General features: G+C 36.9%; 1 protein-coding gene and 1 non-coding gene across 10 annotated transcripts in view; both read left to right on the top strand.

Moving 5' to 3' along the window:
* NCOA1 (nuclear receptor coactivator 1) overlaps nt 1–20,251 on the top strand; it is a 279,136-nt gene that overhangs the window by 182,113 nt on the left and 76,772 nt on the right. For all 9 annotated transcript variants that reach the window (XM_050753579.1, XM_050753584.1, XM_050753581.1 and 6 more), the window contains 3 exons: nt 6,607–6,784; nt 15,457–15,636; nt 16,912–17,007. In XM_050753579.1, coding sequence (XP_050609536.1) covers nt 6,607–6,784; nt 15,457–15,636; nt 16,912–17,007 — 454 coding nt within the window. The remainder of the gene's footprint in view (nt 1–6,606; nt 6,785–15,456; nt 15,637–16,911; nt 17,008–20,251) is intronic.
* LOC126934619 (U6 spliceosomal RNA) lies at nt 340–446 on the top strand. The gene has a single exon (XR_007719070.1). It is a non-coding gene; the product is annotated as a U6 spliceosomal RNA (small nuclear RNA).

Below are 20,251 nucleotides of genomic sequence, written 5' to 3'. Positions count from 1 at the left end.
TCTTCCAAGCTTCTGTACATCCTGCTGCCTTTTAAAGATTTCCAGTTTTCCCAAAGTGGACTCAAACTTTGGAGGTTGGAGGTATTTTGGGGCATCTCAGCAGACTTGTGACAGTGGGGTCACCTCAAGTTTTGGAAAAGCAATGAAAAATGACCAGTGCTGTGATAACATCCAGTTTACTCACGTGACCTGGGATAGTTCATTTTGTACCGTCCGTCCCAGATTTGTTGCCGTAATCTGGGACGGACAGTACAAAATTTGTTGACATGACTTGGGGAGGAGTGTTCCTTGTGCTCCCTTTTCATTAGCATTCTGGAAAGAAATCAAAACTTGTATGTGGTGCTCACTTTGGCAGCACATATACTAAAATCAGAACAATACCGAGAAGGTTATCATAGCCTCTGCACAAGGATGACACACAAATTTGTGAATTATGTCATATTTTTCAGCTGAACCCAACTTATACCACAGGCAAAACCCTCAAGGGCATCAAAGAATATAAAAGCAAAAAGCTTCACTGAAAGGACAGCACCTTTGAATATTAAAGGAACATCAGATACAAAAGAACCAGTGTAAGAGCTCTGGAAACTCAAAAAACCAGAGTGTTTTCTTACATCCAAACCACTGCACTAACTCCCCAGCCATGGTTCGTAACCAGCCTGAAATGATTCACGTGACAGACTAAGAATTCAGAATCTTGATGGCAACAAAGATCATTAAGATTCAGGAGAAAGTTGAAACCCAATCCAAGGAATGTTAGGAATCCAGTAAAATGATATTAGAGATTAAAGATAAAATAGCTGTTTTAAGAAAGAACCAAACTGATCTGATAGAGCTGAAAACCTCACTACAAGAAAAATTTCGTAATTGGAAATATTAATGACAGAATCGACCAAGCTGAGGAAAGAATCTCAGAGCTCGAAGACCAGTTCTTCAGCCAACTTAGACAGAAATAAAGAAAAAAGAATAAAAAAGAATGAACAAAACCTCTGAGAAATATGGGATTATGTAAAGAGACTAAACCTACAGCTAGTGTCCCTGACCAAGAGGGAGAGTATATTAGTCAATTTCCACACTGTTATAAAGAATACCTGATATTGGGCCAGCTGCGGTGACTCACGCCTGTAATCCCAGCACTTTGGGAGACCATGGTGGGCGGATCACTTGAGGTCAGGAGTTCGAGACCAGCCTGGCCAACATGGTGAAACCCCGTCTCTACTAAAAATACAAAAATTAGTCTGGCGTGGTGGCACATGCCTGTAATCCCAGCTACTCAGGAGGCTGACGCAGGAGAATCTCTTGAACCCTAGAGGCCGAGGTTCCGGTGAGCCAAGATCACGCCACTGCACTCCAGCCTAGGTGACAGCAAGACCCTGTCTCAAACAAACAACAAACAAAAAACCCGTGAGACTGGGTAATTTATAAAGGAAAGGGGAGTGTTTTTGTTTGGTTGGTTGGTTTTGTTTTTTGAGAGAGTCTCGCTCTGTCGCCCAGGCTGGAATGCAGTGACACAGTGTTGGATTACTATAACCTCCACCTCCTGGGTTTAAGCAATTCTCGTGCCTCAGCCTCCCAAGTACCTGGGACTACAGGCATGTACCACCATGCCCGGCTAATTTTTGTATTTTTAGTAGAAATGGGGTTTTGCCATGTTGGCCAGTCTGGTCTCAAACTCCTGGCCTCACATGGTCCACTCGCATTGGCCTCCCAAAGTGCTGGAATTACAGGCATGAGCTACCGTGTCTGGCTTGAAAGAGGTTTAATTGACTTCCAGTTCCACGTGGCTAGGGAGGCCTCAGGAAATTTACAATTACAGCAGAAAGTAAAGGAGAAGCAAGTACGTTCTTCACCAGGCGGCAGGAGAGAGAAAGTGAGAGAGAGAACGAGGATGTGCCACACTTTTTTTTTCAACTTTTAAGTTCTAGGGTACATGTGCAAGACGTGCAGGTTTGTTACATAGCCAAATGTGTGCCATGGTAGTTTGCTGCACAGATCAACCCATCACCTAGGTATTAAGCCCAGCATCCATTAGCTATTCTTCCTCGTACTCTCCCTCCTGCCACACCTGCCCCCAACAGGCCTCAGTGTGTGTTCCCTCCGCCATGTGTCCACGTGTTCTCATTGTTCAACTCCCACTTATAAGTGAGAACATGCAGCATTTGGTTTGATGTTCCTGCATTAATTTGCTGAGCATAACAGCTTCCAACTCCATCCATGTCCCTGCAAAGGACCATGATCTCATTCCTTTTTATGGCTACATAGTATTCCATGGTGTGTATTTACCACATTTTCTTTATCCGGTCTATCATTGATGGGCATTTAGGTTGATTCTAGGCCTTTGCTATTGTGAATAGTGCTGTGGTGAACATACATGTGCATGTATCTTTATAACAGAATGATTTATATTCCTTTGGATATATACTCAGTAATGGGATTGCTGGGTCATATGGTATTTCTGCCTCTAAATCTTTGAGGAATCGCCACACTGCCTTCCACAATGGTTAAACTAATTTACACTCCCACCAACAGTCTAAAAGCATTCCTTTTTCTCTGCAACCTTGCCAGCATCTATTGTTTTTTGACTTTTTAATAATCACCATTCTGACTGGCATGAAATGGTATCTCACTGTGGTTTTGATTTGCATCTCTCTAATGATCAGTCATGTTGAGCTTCTTTTCATATGTTTGTTGGCTACATGAATGTTTTCTTTTGAGAAGTGTCTGATCATGCCCTTTGCCTGCTTTTTAATGGGGTTGTTTGGTTTTTTCTTGTAAATTTGTTTAAGTTCCTTGTAGACTCGATATTAGACCTTTCTCAGATGGATAGATTGCAAAAATTTTATCCCATTCTTTAGGTTGTTCACTCTGATGATAGTTTCTTTTGCTGTGCAGAAGCTCTTGAGTTTAATTAGATCCTATTTGTTAATTTTTGCTTTTGTTGCAGTTGCTTTTGGCATTTTCATCATGAAATCTTTGCTCATACCTATGTACTGAATGGTATTGCCTAGATATTCTTCTAGGATTGTTATAGTTTTGGATGGTGTCTTTTATTCCTAGAACTTTGTCCAGTCACAGTCACTTGGGTAGTCTCATTTAAAGCCAGGGCCCTATGAGAATCCTTGGCTAATGTGAACCCTTCCATGAGACACATGGTGGTCTTCTTCAAAGGATGACATCCTGGGCAGAGTTTGGAAAAGTTCTCAGATTGATTACTGAGTGCATAGGCATTTGTTGTCTTCTCTGTATGCAGTAAAACCAGCTGTCAGGTCTTGGAGGAATAGGAAGTTTCCTTCCCAGGAGCACACTTTTTAGTTAATTAGATAAACAACATATGAGGGAAACTTGTAGAACAAGAACAAGTAATAACAGATTGTATTAACCAGACATACTTTTAAAAAATAGAGATGCTTCTATATTCGTGGGAATAGTCTCAAAAAGTATTCCCTGAAATGTTACTAGTCTCTTGAGCGCGGAATTCTGGCAGATCTTCCACTATCAACCTCATTTTTATATTTTTATATTTTAATTTTTTGTAAGTATATATTTATAAGAAAATGCAAGTTAAATTGTATTTATACTGATGCAAAGAACATTTTAAAAGAAGTTTCAGGTCTATTTTTGAAAAATAAATCTGTTTTTAAATTATTTCTATTTTTATATAAACTTCAAGGCACGTAAATATTGATCACCTACTATGAGACTTATAGCTAATCTGAGCAGTTTTATAAACCCAATTTAGATATGAGGTACTTTCCCATGCTCATCTAAACCCAAAATATTTTTACAAAGAGTTTATCTAGTATTGAGATTTTAAAGATTATTAATCACATCCCTGTCACCTTTGCATTATGGACTAAGTAAGTCACAGCAATCAGGTAGAATAAAAATAGCTTTATTCCTTTTTGTTCTTGCTAAAGAAAATATTAGCAATATTTTAAATGAGAACAATGGGTTGTGCTTCAATCTTGCTTTAAATCTTGTTTATATTCTTTGTGATGAAGTGATAATGGAGATGTATTACTAAATTTAATTTAATATTTGGTTTAAATAATCTTGTCCATTCATCTGTTGGCAGACACTTAGCTTGATTCTCATATCTTGGCTATTGTGAATAATGCTGCAGTGAACATGGGAGTGCAAACATCTCTTTGACATACTGATTTCATTTCCTTTGGATATATACTCAGTACTGAGATTACTGGATCATATGGTAGTTCTATTTTTAGTTTTTTGAGGAACCTCCCTACTATTTCCCATAATAGATGTTCTCTTTTCTTCACATCCTCACCTACACTTAACAGATATGAAGTGATATCTCATCATAGTTTTAATTTGCATCAACCTAAGTGTTCAAAAATGGATGAATGGAATAAGAAAATGTGGTATATACACAGAGTGGAATACTATTCAGCCTTTATAAAGGAAATCCTGTCATCTGCGACAACATGTATGAACCTAGAAGACATCATGTTAATTAAAAGCCAGGCACAGAAAGACAGATACCACATGATCTCACTTACATGTGGGATCTAAAAAAGTCAAACTCATAAGAGAGAGTAGAATGGTGGTTACCAGGGTCTGTGTGAAGGGTGAGTGGATTGGAGGGATGTTGGTCAAAAGATAAAAACCTTTCAATTAGGAAAAATAAGTTCAAGAGATCTATTGTACATTATGGTGACTGTAGTTAAAAACAATTCTTTTATACCTGAAAATTGCAAAGAGAATAGCTTTTAAGTGTTTTCACCACAAAAAATGATAAGTATATGAGGGAGTGCTTATGTTCATTAGCTTGATTTGGCCATTCAACAATGTATACATATTTGAAAACATATATACCATAAATATATATTAGTTTTTCTCAATTAAAAAAAAATCATCGTAGCTGAAAAACGCACCTCACAAAAATAAGGTAGAGGCAAATGGAAAACTATGTCATTGGATGTGTTTACTAAATTATGATACTCATTTTTAAATCCCACCCACAAACTTTGCAAAGGTTTTTATTGACAGTCCAGTTTCCTTGATTAAAAAAAAAAAAAAAAAAGATTCTTCCAAACATCAGAAGGTGTTGCATTTTCACATTAAAAAAAAAAAAGGGGCCTGGCACAGAGGCCCATGCCTGTAATCCCAGAACTTTGGGAGGCCAAGGCAGATGGATCACCTGAGGTCAGGAGTTTAAAACCAACTTGGCCAACATGATGAAACCCCATCTCTACTAAAAACACAGAAATCAGTGGGGCACGGTGGCACATGCCTGTAATCCCAGCTACATGGGAGGCTGAAGCAGGAGAATCACTTGAATCCAGGAAGCATAGGTTGTGAGCCAAGATTGCGCCACTGCACTCTCTCAAACAAAAAATAAATAAAAAGAAAAAAGGGCCACCACTGAGAATCTAATTGGAACATTTTTCAACAGATAAAATGCTCTAAGGTTTTAAACTGATAAGATAAATTGTACAAGCTATTCATGTCATTTTCAGTATCACTGTCATTTTCAGAAACAAAATTGTACAGTGGTAACATTTCCAAACATCCATTTTCACATGCTCTCTCTATGGCGTTAGTGTCTTTTTAAAAAGCAGTTTACTTTTTATTCATTGTTAAAATTTCATCTTAATCCTGAAGGAAAAAAAAAAAAATGTGTTTACTTCTTGGCGAGTATCTGCTAGACAGCGAACTTGGTACCCTGGCCTTTTTTTAAAAGAAAAATGAGTAACCCGTCAACATTGTTAGACAGGTCTTTTAATTTTGCCATAGATAACCAGCAGACCCTGTATGATCCAAAGGATTTTTATGGTCATTTTACATTTTGTTACAAAATTCTGTAAATGTTCTATTTTTTCAGGATTGTTATTGTATTGCTTATATACATTCTGCAGCAAGTAAGCTGCAACATGTTGCAATAAGTGAAAAGATTACAAATAAGTAAGGTGCCACAGTCTGCATTCTGGCTCTTCCTCAGGATACCAGGGTTTCTGTAATATGTGACTGTCTGCACTGAGTCAGGCACCAGAGTGTTAATACGCTTAAGCTTAATTTCTTTATTATGTTTTAGTTTACAATATACATAGAGGTTCTAACTTTTCCCCCGGCACCCTTGTGGATATTATATGCCCCACAGGATGCAAATGTCTCCTTTTGGAGACCCCTGGCTCCATCTCAGTGCATAGGAAGCCCCTGTGATTTGGCTCCTGTCCACCTCTGCTGTACCATATACTCCAGCAGCTCCAAACTGCTTGTTCGTTTTCTTTTTGTGCTGTGCTCTCTCCACTTACTGGAATGTTCTTCCTTCAATCCTCTTCCTCCTCCACTATGCCTTTTATATGTTAGGTAGGGGTCTGTATCTTTCTTTGACCCCCACCCTGATCCCAAATTAGGCATCCTTCTGTGTGCTTGTAGACTACTTTGTGTATGTCTCTGATCTGCATTTTATCACTCATATTTTATTATGTTTATGTCTTTCTCCTACAGTACCACAGTTTCCTTGAGGACAGAGACCAGGTCTTGACATATATTTCTGATCTCCTTTTTAATAGAAAAATGTATAGTTTAATTTTTTCTTTTATCTTTCAATATCCAAACCATTGTTTTCTTTTGATTTTGCAGGCTTTGGATGGATTTTTCTTTGTTGTGAACTGTGAAGGGAGAATTGTATTTGTGTCAGAGAATGTAACCAGCTACTTAGGTTACAATCAGGAGGAATTAATGAATACCAGCGTCTACAGCATACTGCACGTGGGGGATCATGCAGAATTTGTGAAGAATCTGCTACCAAAATCACTAGGTAAACAGAAATGTGTTTTTAAAAAGAATGCTAGCTCTCTGTATCTTCTCCTTATGTAATATGTATAATCTATAATACCTGATTATTACATTTATAATTCATAGTATTATATATGTTATATGTATTTAAAATATTTTTTCAATGTAGTTTCAGTCTCCGATATAAATATGAAGGGGAGTTTCATCAAATAACTGATGGAGAGCATTCCTTTCAGCTTCTTCCTTTATACTGTGTCATGCCACAGTAGTTGGAGAGAATTATTTTCAATTTTGATTGTGTTCAAGAAAGAGACAAATGTATATCCTTTCCTTTACCCTGCTCACAGAAAAAAGAATAGAAATGAGAAAGAGAGGGAGTGAGAGGGAGGGAAGAAGGAAAGAATATATGTCATATACCTACTAAAATTAATGTTTTTACACTTAAGTGCTTTAACGGAGGAGTTCCAAGTATGGTTGGATGGGCTATTCACTGCTGAGGAGCCTAGCTGAGAGGATGGATGGAGTCTAATTTCTAGTGTCTCTTCTATTCACTGAACCCTGTGCCTTGGGGCAGGGCTGGGACTTTAGGAGTTAGGGGATTTTTTCTAATTCTTGTAAAGGCATGGATGGACTAACAGCAGGCCTTTGTTTACTTCTTGAATTTTCAGGCTCCTCTAAAGTTTTTCAGTGCTCAAGTTCCAGTTACTACTAGTGATTGCGTTGCTACCTTTACATCTGAGTGTGTGTATTTTTCAATAGTATACATTTTGTAGATAAATAAGAAATTTTTCATATTACTTTTCAGATTCCAGTCTGTTTTAGATTTTTTTTTCCTTTTTTTCCACATAGTTTATTTGTTCAGTGGACTCTGAAATAAAAGCAGTTTATCATGCAGATAAATTTACCACACATCAGTTTTTCAGACAGATACTGTGTGATAAAGTATCTGAGTTGGAGAGTTAGGACTCTACCATACCGTTTAGTATGGAAACTGAGGCATGTGGTCAAGGAAGTTAAACAATGTAAGATTCCCCTGATGTCACTGTAGGTAATACTTAAGATTTCTTTCCCTAGCCATGGACTGTAGATTCTTTTGTTCTACTGTTCACAAATTTTGAGGACTACTGGTGTATGGATTTAACTGAGCTATTGCATTTTATTTTGTATCAAAAAAAACTAACTTAATTTTAGTCTCATGTTGAGTAACAAGGTATTTGTTGGGTTTAGCAGCCTTCCTGGTTGGAAAGAGGCTTGCGGTCACAGAAAACAAGGATGAGCTGTTTTCTGACTTCTGAAGAAGGGGCTTGTTGTTTGTGGAAGGGCCACATTACCTGTTCTGCCTGGTTCTCAGGATGCTGTAGATCTATGACTATTCAGGTTCCCCCAAATCTCTGCCAGTAGGTAAATGTGGAGGGAGTGTCATCTACTAGCTTATGTGCTTGCTGGTGATGCTGCTCCTGGCTGCTTACAAGACAGTGATCCTCAGCTGGCCTGACAATTCATTGTTGCCTCTCTGAGCAGCCTTTCACAATAGGGAGGAATATGAAGTTTTTGCTACGGAGGTATCTTTCTCTCACTCTCCCAATAATAGAAGAACAGAAACATTGAAAAAAATAATACTACTTTCTTATACAGTAGTGTAGACAAACAAAGATAGGGCAAGCTCAGTAATAATAGAATAGATCACATAATCTTACAGTGTTGGTTGATCATCCATTAGAAACCAATGAGATGGTCCCACCAAAAGAATAAAGGCCAACTACACTAACTTAGAAAAGCCAATAGCTTCTTTCAAGGTATTTCCAAAAAGCATTTAGAAGAAAATAAATTATAGTACCTATGTTTAAACCTTTATTATTAGAATAATCAAAGTATTAGAAAATTAAGGAAAGAGACTAAGTAGAATCATTTTATGTGTATTTCATTATCAACCACTGGGGAAAACAAAAATGAAATCAAGATTCAGAACCTATCAAGGAAGAAATTTGAAGAAAAATTTAGGATCATTATTTATATATGTACTCACCTTATATAAATATATACATGATTCAAAGCACTGCCTTCTTATTTTTGATTTGTTATTTCCAAGGAGAAATTTTGAAGAAAAAAGTTAAAAGTCAAACTTTTAAAATTGCGTTTGAATTTACAGATTTAGAAGATTTCAGTGTCTAAAATCTGTACTTTTTAAGCATAACATTTTATTTATAAGAAACAAAATCTGAATGCTGGGAAGCTGGTATGGTGAGAAATTTTGTCCAAAAGCACAAGTGTACATGGATATACTTATACTTGCACAGATGGTTATAAAAAGATTATATTGTGAAAGGCTAAGATTACAAAGAATGAGATGTTAGTGAACATAGACTTATTTGTGAAATTCTAATAAATTGGAACTTGAAGTTTGAAAAAAAAAAATTTAGAAAGCAAGTCTTTTTATAAATTCATACCATTTATATCTCAAATGATGGAGACACAATAGTACTTAAGAGCATAGCCTTTCTGGTATAAAACAGAAATGGGCTGTGCATTCTGACTCTGCTACTTAATTAGCAGTGTGATCTTGGACAAGACATTTGACCCCTCTACTCCTCATCCTTGATCGGAAGGTTAAGGGGTAAGTGTTGATTAGCGTATTTCTTGGCTCGTATTAAATTCTTTTTGTTTTAGCTATTATTATTCCTGTTACTGGCTTTTTCTAAATGTTTTGGAGCTTTTAACTTCTGAATGGAGATCTTCCATTATTATTAACAATTACTAGCTTGTTTTGATTATGCTTTTAGCTTAGAAATTGATGTGAAGGAAGGACAATCTTGTCCTTTCATTGTGTGCTCTTAGAAGCACATAGAAATTATTCTGTAGAAATTGAGGCAAATTTTTTTTATAGATCACATTCAGTAGGATAGTTCCGTTTTTCTTTTTTCTTATTTATTTATTTATTTATTTATTTATTTTTGAGACAGAGTTTTGCTCTTGTCACCCAGGCTGGAGTGCAATGGCATGATCTCAGCTCACTGCAACCTCTGCCTCCTGGGTTCAAGCAATTTTCCTGCCTCATCTTCCCAAGTAGCTGGGATTACATGCGCCCACTAACACGCCCAGCTAATTTTTGTATTTTTAGTAGAGATGGGGTTTCACCATGTTGGCCAGGCTGGTCTCGAACTCCTGATCTCAAGTGATCTGCATGCCTCGGCCTCTGAAAGTGTTGGGATTACAGGAGTGAGCCACCACCCTGGACCCTGTTCTTCTTTTTTAAACTGTAGTGCTAAACTGCTACTTTTACCTATACAGGGGGCTTTTGTTAGTCATTTTTTAATACTTTGGGTTTGTTTTACTAGGTTTTTAAAACATTATCAGTGGCATTTATCCTTTTAAAGAGGAATCATATGGTGAGTTAAGAAAGGAATTGCATGAAGATTAGGCATGTTGCTTTCTAGCTAGATAGTGAAAACTGCACCCTCCTGCACACAAAATACTGAATTTTGTCAGAAGCTTTGTACCTCTAGTATAGATCTGTCCTCTTGTTTCCATTCCACAGAGTATACGGGACCTTATGTGTGTGATGCTGTTGTCTTTTTGCATAAATATGTAGCTCACTACCTACTGTTTAAAAGAAGATTCAAGTTCAAAAAAGTTTTATCATGGTAAATTATTAATAGTTCAGTTAACTTAAAACAATCTAACCTTGTGAAATCAGGGTATCTAAAAAGATCACCTAAAATATTTAGCAGCTTATATTTGAGGGGCCTATAAGTTTGGAATTGAACTTGCTGTTAATTATTGTTGTTTTAAGAAGATATGATAGTTGACATGTAAATTATTACCAAAATGACTTTAGTGCCGGGCGCGGTGGCTCAAGCCTGTAATCCCAGCACTTTGGGAGGCCGAGACGGGCGGATCACGAGGTCAGGAGATCGAGACCATCCTGGCTAACACGGTGAAACCCTGTCTCTACTAAAAAATACAAAAAACTAGCCGGGCGCGGTGGCGGGCGCCTGTAGTCCCAACTACTCGGGAGGCTGAGGCAGGAGAATGGCGTGAACCCGGGAGGCGGAGCTTGCAGTGAGCTGAGATCCAGCCACTGCACTCCAGCCTGGGCGGCAGAGCAAGACTCCGTCTCAAAAAAAAAAAAAAAAAAAAAAAAAAAATGACTTTAGTTTCTTTTGTTGTGGTGATTATTTTCAACTTTTTTTTTCACATCTCAAAAAGTGTTTTATACAATTTAGATATACTGACCACCATAATAGGTCATGAAATTAAACTTCAAGGAAGCACCTTTCTCATCTTCATCACTGTCTGCTCTTCTCTTGGCTCCTTAATCCTACCTTAATTCCTAACCATTCCTCCCCCTCTTTTCCTTTTCTCTACCTTCATTCCTTTTACCTGAACTGAGTGTGATTAGATATTTAGCTCTTCTTCTAGTAACATTCTGCAAGTAGCTTTCTTTGTAGACACCTTCAGAAAGTTGAAACTGTCCCTGATAACCGAATAGATCAGGGTAAACATTATCGAAGCCAAGCTGTAAACAAAAACTTAAAGCCTTTTTTTTTTTAACTTCTATTTTAGGTTCAGTGGTACACGTGCAAGGTGTGTTACATAGGTAAACTCATGTCATGGGGGTTTGTTGTTCAGATTATTTCGTCACCCAGTGTATTAGTCCATTTTCACACTGTAATAAAGAACTTCCCTGAGACTGGGTAATTTATAAAGGAAAGAGGTTTAATTGACTCGCAGTACCACATGGCTGGGGAGGCCTCAGAAAACTTACAATCATGGGAGAAGAGGAAGCAATTGCCTTCTTCACAAGGAGGCAGGAGAGAGAGAGAGCAAAGGAAGAACTTCCAGACGCTTATAAAACCATCAGATCTCTTGAGAACTCACCATCAGGAGAACAGCATGGGGGGAACTGCCCCATGATCCATTCACCTCTCTCTCCCTCAACACATGTGGATTACAGGTCCCTCCCTCAATATGTGGGGGTTACAATTTGAGATGAGATTTGGGTGGCAACACAGAGCCAAACCATATTAACCAAGGTACTAAGCCTAGCCCCCAATAATTATTTTTTCTGATGCTGTTGCTCCTCCCAGCCTCCACCGTCAAGTAGGCGCAGTGTCTGTTCTGCTTTGTGTTTGTGAGTTCTCATCATTTAGTTCACACTTACAAGTGAGAACATGCAGTGTTTGGTTTTCTGTTCCTGTGTTAGTTTGCTAAGGATAATGGCCTCCAGTTCCATCCATGTTCCTGCAAAGGACATGGTCTCATTCTTTTTTGTGGCTGTATAGTATTCCATGGTGTATATGTACCACATTTTCTTTATCCAGTCTGCCATTGATGGTCATTGAGGTTGACTCCATGTCTTTGCTATTGTGAATACTGTGGCAGTGAACATACACTTGCATCTGTCTTTATGGTGGAATGATTTCTGTTCCTTTGGGTATATATCCAGTAATGAGATTGCTGGGTTAAATGGTAGTTCTGTTTAGTTCTTTTAGGAATTATCACACTGCTTTCCACAATGGTTGAGCTAATTTACACTCCCACCAACAGTGTATAAGCATTCCCTTTTCTCCACAGCCTTGCCAGCATCTGTTATTTTTTGATGTTTTAATGATAGCCATTCTGACTGGTGTGAGATATCTCATTGTGGTTTTGATTTGCATTTCTCTAATAATAATCAGTGATACTGAGCTTCTTTTCACATGCTTGTTGGCCATATGTGTGTCTTCTTTTGAAAAAGTGTCGATGCCCTTTGCCCACTTTTTAATGGGGTTGTTTTTTCCTTGTAAATTTCTTTAAGTTCCTTATGAATACTGGATATTGGACCTTGTCAGATGCATGGTTTGCAAATATTTTCTTCCTTTCTGTAGGTTCTCTTTACTTTCTTGACAGTTTCTTTTGCTGTGCAGATGATCTTACATTTAATTAGGTCCCATTTGTCAATTTTTGCTTTTGTTTTCATCGCTTTTGGCATCTTCATCGTGAAATCTTTGCCCGTTCCTGTGTCCAGAGTGGTATTGCCTAAGTTGTCTTCCAAAGGTTTTTATAGTTTTGGGTTTTACATTTAAGTCTTTAATCCATCTTGTGTTGATTTTTGTATATGGTGTAAGAAAGAGGTCCAGTTTTAATCTTTTGCATGTGGCTATCCAGTTATCCCAGCACCATTTATTGACTAGGGAGTCAATTTCCCCATTGCTTGTTTTTGTCAGCTTTGTCAAAGATCAGATGGCTGTAGGTGTGCGGCCCTATTTTTAGTCTTGGTATTCTGTTCCATTGGTCTATGCGTCTATTTTTGTACCATGCTGTTTTGGTTACTGTACCCCTGTAACATAGTTTGAAGTTAGATAACGTGATGCCCCCAGCTTTGTTCTTTTGGCTTAGGATTGCCTTGGCTATTTGGGCTCTTTTTTGGTTCCATATGAATTTTGAAATAGTTTTTTCTAGTTCTGTGAAAAATGTCATTGGTAGTTTGGTAGGAATAGCATTGAATCTGTAAATTGCTTTGACAGTATGGCCATTTTAATGATGTTTATTCTTCCTATTCATGAGCACGGGACATTTTTCCATGTGATTGTGTCATCACTTTCTTTGAGTAGTGTTAACAAATCCTTTTCTTTTTTTTTTTTCTTTTTTTTGTTTTTGGAGACGGAGTCTTGCTCTGTCGCCCAGGCTGGAGTGCAGTGGCACGATCTCGGCTCACTGCAAGCTCCGCCTCCCAGGTTCACGCCATTCTCCTGTCTCAAGCTCCTGAGTAGCTGGGACTACAGGTGCCCGCCACCATGCCAGGCTAATTTTTTGTATTTTTAGTAGAGACAGGGTTTCACTGTGTTAGCCAGGATGGTCTTGATCTCCTGACCTCATGATCCACCTGCCTCAGCCTCCCAAAGTGCTGGGATTACAGGCATGAGCCACCACGCCTGGCACAAATCCATTTTTTATCATAGGGTCTATTTACTTTAGTTGGAGAGTTTTCCTAATAATTAGACAACTTAATCCATTTATTCAGTACATGAGAAGAGAGCTCTAAAAATGAATGGATATGCTAGTTTTTACATTCATTTTTCTTTTTTTCTTCCCTTTCCTTCCACTCTTTAGCCTGTATGTGCTCCAAAAGTGGAGGGGAGGACCTTGGACAGAAATCCTATATAACTAAACCAGACATGCATATAAAAATGTTATTCATAGCTCTTCATTTTCCACATTGTTCCCCCAACAGAATAGAAACTTCATTTCCTTTTGAAAATAGTAATATGTGTTTGTTGTAACTGGGGACTTGAAATGATTGTTTCTATTAAAATCACTACTGATATTTGAATCAAGCATCAAGGTATCTTATGTATTTTATTATGAAATTTTAAAGTATAAATGACTTTAGAGATAATGTAGTGTATTATTTTATTTTTAAAAATGAGACAATGAGCATCAAAGATTAATTAACCCAAACCTTAGAACTTGCTAATAGCAGAACCCAAGACTTCTTACTCCAATATGGGTTTGTTTCCCTGATTTCCTCTAACACTTAATAAAGGATGAGATGGAAAAAAGGAAGGAGGGTCACTGGAGAGTTTAAGGTAGGAAAATGTTTGGAACAGTAAAAAAGTAGCCTTGGCCAGGCATGGTGACTCACACCTGTAATCCCAGCACTTTGGGAGGCCGAGATGGGTGGATCATGAGGTCAGGAGTTTGAGACCAGCCTGGCCAACATGGTGAAACCCTGTTTCTACTAAAATACAAAAATTAGCCCAGCGTGGTGGAGCACGCCTATAATCCCAGCTACTCGGGAGACTGAGGCAGGAGAATCGCTTTAACCCAGGAGGCGCAGGTTGCGGTAAGCCGAGATCACACCATTGCACTCCAGCCTGGGTGACAAAGTGAGACTCCATCTCAGAAAAAAAAAAAGGCAGCCTTAAAAACCCTCTGATCATCTCATGACCACATGATTTAAACATGACACTATGACTGGGAAATTATGACCTACCACACAGTGGTTTTTACTTGAAATGGATACCTTTTTGCAACTGAATTCATTTTTCCTATACTGGATCAGGTAACATTCCTTTTTTAGCCATTTTTTTAATATAATAATATTGATTATCCACTATATCCAAGGTATTGTAGCATATGAACTGTGCCAGTTAAGTAAAATAAAGCACAAGGAGAAAATGGTTATGAGAAATTGAGATTGCTCTATATTCTTAATATTTTTTTGAGTCACAGACTCTAAGAAAATTGAAATCTCCCCCAGAAAGGTGCACATCCACACAAAAGCCAACCTTAAGAATCCATGATTGCCAAGTTAAAACCCCACTTATCAATATACCTGTGGTTTTGAATCATTTCATTGTCAAAGTATAACTGGAAACCAACTGAAAAACTCATTAATTAACTGCTGTAAAATTCTGAGCAAAATGACTAGTAAGTTTTAATTTTTAATTTTTGTCTTTGATGATAATATTTGAGGGGAAGATCCCATGTATTTTCTTGGAAATGTTACAGTTTTCTAATTGGTAGACATTTAGATTTGCTAGGGAGATAAGTATTCTATTGCCTCAGGATAATGTTAGATGTGAAGAGGTCAGTCTGTCTTTTAATCTGAGTGTCTAATTAAGCAGATCGCTTAAAGTACATCTTTTGTATCTTCAGAGTTTGTGCTTTTTCACCATATTCACAAGCACGTAATCAATTTTTCTTCCTCAGTAAATGGAGTTCCTTGGCCTCAAGAGGCAACACGACGAAACAGCCATACCTTTAACTGCAGGATGCTAATTCACCCTCCAGATGAGCCAGGAACCGAGAACCAAGAAGCTTGCCAGCGTTATGAAGTAATGCAGTGTTTCACTGTGTCACAGCCAAAATCAATTCAAGAGGATGGAGAAGGTAAAGCCAAATGTTCATTTTAAAGTGTTTATTTCTTCTGTGACTTTAAGGAAAGGAGAGGAAATTAATTATAAACTGCCTTTTTCAGATAGTATTTTTGGTTACTATAGTATGTATCATAGTAGCTATTCCATTTGCTATATATTCTTAATACTTAAAAAACAATAATTACATCTAGAATCATTCCTTTAATATGCCCCCCAGATTCTTAGTTTTAAGCTGGCATTCCCACTAAAATGTCAAATAATTCAGACCAACTTGCTGTCTAGAAATAAGAGATGTAACTAACTGCTGCCAGTTGGAAATGTACCAGATGCAGCAGACTGTTGAACAGCTCTGATTTTTAGAAAGTTTCAAGTTTAGAGTGTAGGGAACATTGGAGAATAGAGTTGGCATTTTTCAGGCTATACAAGGTAATTTATAAGGAGAAAACTTATGAACAGATGGAAACATGCTGAAGCTCTAATATGAACATGGTGTCAACATGGAATTAGTTAAATATGTGACAGTGGATGAGTTTTCCATGTAAACTTAGACTGGGCTAAGTTTAGAAAATCACAAATTGGGAACTGGAGTAAGGACAAGGGAAGGTAGTAGACAAGAAGTCAGTCAGATGCAAAAAAGCCATATACGTAGCAGGTCTCACCAGGAAATGGAGGTGGCAATCAACTGGAGACTTTTTATAAAATATACATGCCAAGTCTTATTTGATTAAAGTTCATTTTTAGCTGTGTGATATTGTGTTTAACATCCTCAAAACAAAATTTGGGAATAGGACTTAGAAAAAATTGTATATCCTGAAAACATGAAGTCATCTGTCAAGAGCAAAATAGTGCTTCAGAGTTAAAGGTTGTTTTTCTCATATAATTATCTACCCCGTGGTTATAAGAATAATCTTTGCAGCCGTTAAGTACTGGTGAATATAAGAAATTGACTACAAAACTGTATTTTAAAAAACACTGTGCCACTTATATCTAACCAAAACTACTACTTCTAGTTGTTATTATCCATACATGAAATGCATCAGTCTGCTCTGGTATATATAAGAGCATTCAATAGGAAGGAATAGTTTGTGCCAACTAACTCTCTACCTGGAGCTGTCAGTTTTTGGTTGCCAGCAAGTTTATTTCTAAGATACATTAGATAAGAATGATTTCAATATTATGTCAGGTCCTGTAACATGTATTGTTTTTTTGAAAACCATTAATGGCAAGTGATAGAGGTAAACCATTTTCTACTCTCTTTCCTTCAATTTCCCCTTCTTGTTTTGGGCAGATTTCCAGTCATGTCTGATTTGTATTGCACGGCGATTACCTCGGCCTCCAGCTATTACGGGTGTAGAATCCTTTATGACCAAGCAAGATACTACAGGTACTAATTATAAAGTTCAGAATGTTCCATAGGTATTAATAATGTGACTCTGCCCTTTAATTATATCCAGAATGTCTTTCTGTTCTATGAGATTTAGGCTTTGCTCCCTAGTCTTATACAGAAAACATTTTAAATGGTGCTCTTAGATACTATAATCGTTATCATGGTCAGGGTGCTGGAGAGAACACTTTTTATAACTTTATATACCTATATTTGTTTGATTATAAATTATTTTTCATAATCATGGAATAAAATGCTTAAATTTAGAAGATATAGATATGTAAATATGTAGAGATATATACATTTATTTAAAATAGATATGAATACGGTAGTTTTACTATTATGCTTAAATGTATCTGGCTATTTCTGGGTTTTTTTTTAATTCTTTTTCTCTAAATTTATTTAGCCCATACTGATTGAGTCCCTAGAAGTGCCTGTCACTAGGTGATTCCTCAAGATGTATATGGTTGAACAAAAATAATTCAATGACAAATTGTGTTATTTTTGATGATGGAAAAGTTATGAGAATGGTATAAGGGAAGATTTATGAAATTAGTTTGTCAGCAAAGGCCTGTCTGAGGAGCTGATACTGAGCCCCAAAGGACGAAGTGGTGCCCGCTATTTAAAGTGTGGGTCTTGGAAGGGGGGCAGCAACGAAGGGTCTTGATGCAGAACGGGTACCCCTAATTGAGGAACCAGAGCTGCAGAAGTCTAAAGATAAGCAAGACAGAGAGGTAAGTTAGAAGTGCTAGAAGGAGGGCAGGAGAGCCTCAAACTGAGTAACAGACTGCCTATAAATAAGGCATTCTTAAAGGCCTACTTCAGATTTTATTTTCAGCAAGGACAAATTGTTACTGTTCTTTATAGCTGATGAAGTATTTTTCTTATATTACTTGATTTTATCTTTACACTAACACATTGTATGTGCATGCTTTTACAACAACCAGGGTTACATATATCTCACCTCTCTAATTTTAAAATAGAGATAAATATTAGAGGTATATTTTCTAGCAGACTAAGATTTTAAAAATCATTTCTTCTGAATTTTCTGCTTTGTGAAAGTTTAGTTTTAATATACATTTTGACTTTTACCACCTTTTTATAAGATCCTATTTCATTATATATTCATTTTTTAGTCCCAATAATCTAATATTCTAATGTTGTATGCTTTGTGCATGTGTTTTTAGTGATAAACTTCCAGCTGCTCTTACTAAAGAACTAGTATGGATAAATTAGCACAGATAATAGAAAATGGTGAAGAGAATGTCTCTGAATGCAGAGAGATGGCATCTAAGGATAGTAATTATCAATTATCATCCCTTTTTTCATTCCATTTTTGAGTCTACCATGTATTGTGTTCCTTTCTGGTCTCTACCATGAACAATACTGGAAAAATTTAATAAGCTTACTATGGATGTGTGGGTTTGTGCCAAAACAAAAATTTCTTATTTAAATTTAAAAAATTATTTTTTAAATTATTGAAAATTGAAAGTATTTTGCATGAAGGAAAAATAGAGTCCATTGAAAAGGAAAATTGGTCAGTAACCAGTTAACCTAAAAAGAAACCAAAGAAGGGCTTTGTGAGATAGCAGAATGAAAACGTGTTGAAAAGGGTTATTGTGAGGTCACAGAAAAAAATGTCAGAGATGAGGAAGGCCTAAAAGTTATGAGGCTAATTTAGGAACAAGATGTTTCAGCTTTTCCTCATATTGCATTTCTATAAGTTGAATTCTAAATTGGATTGTTTTAAGGACTTTATTTTCTCATAGGAACAGTGTTATCCGTGGTAGTTTTGTTTCTAAGAACCCAGGTGTTAAAATTTTAGATATACCTGGTAATATGTATAAATATATAAAAATAACCATAATCGTGTAAAATAAAAGATTAGCCTCTGGGCCATAAAATAACTATATATTTTGTAGTTTGAGGCAGCCTCAAAGATCACAGAATCCAACCTGGATTTACAAATGAGGGGATGGTGATTTGATCAAAACCATACAGCCCTTTGCCGAGAATGGCCACCTTTAGGTCCTAATGTGGAGCTCTTTCTTGTATTATGTTACTTTTCACTAAAGCGCTATTAAAAGGGCATCACTATACTGTACACACTTATTATACAAAGATACCAAGGAAATATAAAATATACTTAAAATGTAAAACTAACATTTTATTATATAAATCATAGAATTGACTTAGCTAAAAAGAATAGGTATAATAAATGTTAAACATTTCTTAAGTTTTTGTAGTACTTTTTAACTCTTTATGGGATGGTCCATATCGCTTAAAAAAAAGAAAAAAGTCTTTTACTAGGAAATGTAAAAAGGTTTTTTATTGTTGTTTGGTTGTTTGGTGGTTGGTTGATTGGTTAAACTTTCCTGTAGTAGGCAGAGGTATTCTAAATCAAGCTGTTCATGATTCCTCACTAAGACAGTCATTACATTACCCATCTGGTACCATTGCTGATAACTTAATCACTTTCTCTCCTGCCAGCCCCCAAACTCTAAACTCTCATGCCCTCTCGTGGGGCCAACCCTGACATGAACACACACACATGCACACACCTCCCTTAGTCACTGCCTGTGAGGCGCATTCTTGTATAGGAAGATTATGTAGCAGTGGAGTCCCTGCTATAACCAACTTTTTATCTCTGACATAGGAAACAAGGGTTGAACTATTAAAATTCTTAAAAATCTAAGATCTTTTATAGTTTCAGTTACAGTGTTCACCAGGCTTTCCCCAAACTGTTCTTAAATGACAAAATTCCCTTATTTGAGTTTCAGTTTATTTTCTTTCTACTATTTACATTTATGCCAAGACTTAGGTGATAACCTGATCAAGTAGGACTGGGTACATCAGATTCAAGACCCTAAGTTACAAAGGTCTAATGAATATTTTATTCTAAGCAAACCAAATGAAATATATAAACAGGGAGTTAGTTCGATGAGGAGGCACAAACTGGATGATAGATTTGAGTTGATTGTATGAAGAAGGGGAAGATGGGGAAAATGTTTAATCAGGCATTCATAGAAGAGGAAACATTAGTGGTGAACTCTAATAATTGGGGAAATAAAAATTTAGACCACAATGAGATAGCATTTTTCACCTACTAATTTGAAAACCTAAAGAAGCCTGACAACACAAGTGATGGAAAGGATGTTAGATTAGCACTAGCTCCTATGCATTGCTGGTGGAAGCATAGAGTGGTACAAGTTTCAGGAAGACAGTTTAAAATTAATATTATAAA

Source organism: Macaca thibetana, chromosome 13 (genome assembly GCF_024542745.1).
Source record: "Macaca thibetana thibetana isolate TM-01 chromosome 13, ASM2454274v1, whole genome shotgun sequence".
Taxonomy (NCBI): Eukaryota; Metazoa; Chordata; class Mammalia; order Primates; family Cercopithecidae; genus Macaca; species Macaca thibetana.
Note: the sequence above shows the minus strand (reverse complement) of the source record. Positions and strands in the feature narration are given on the sequence as shown.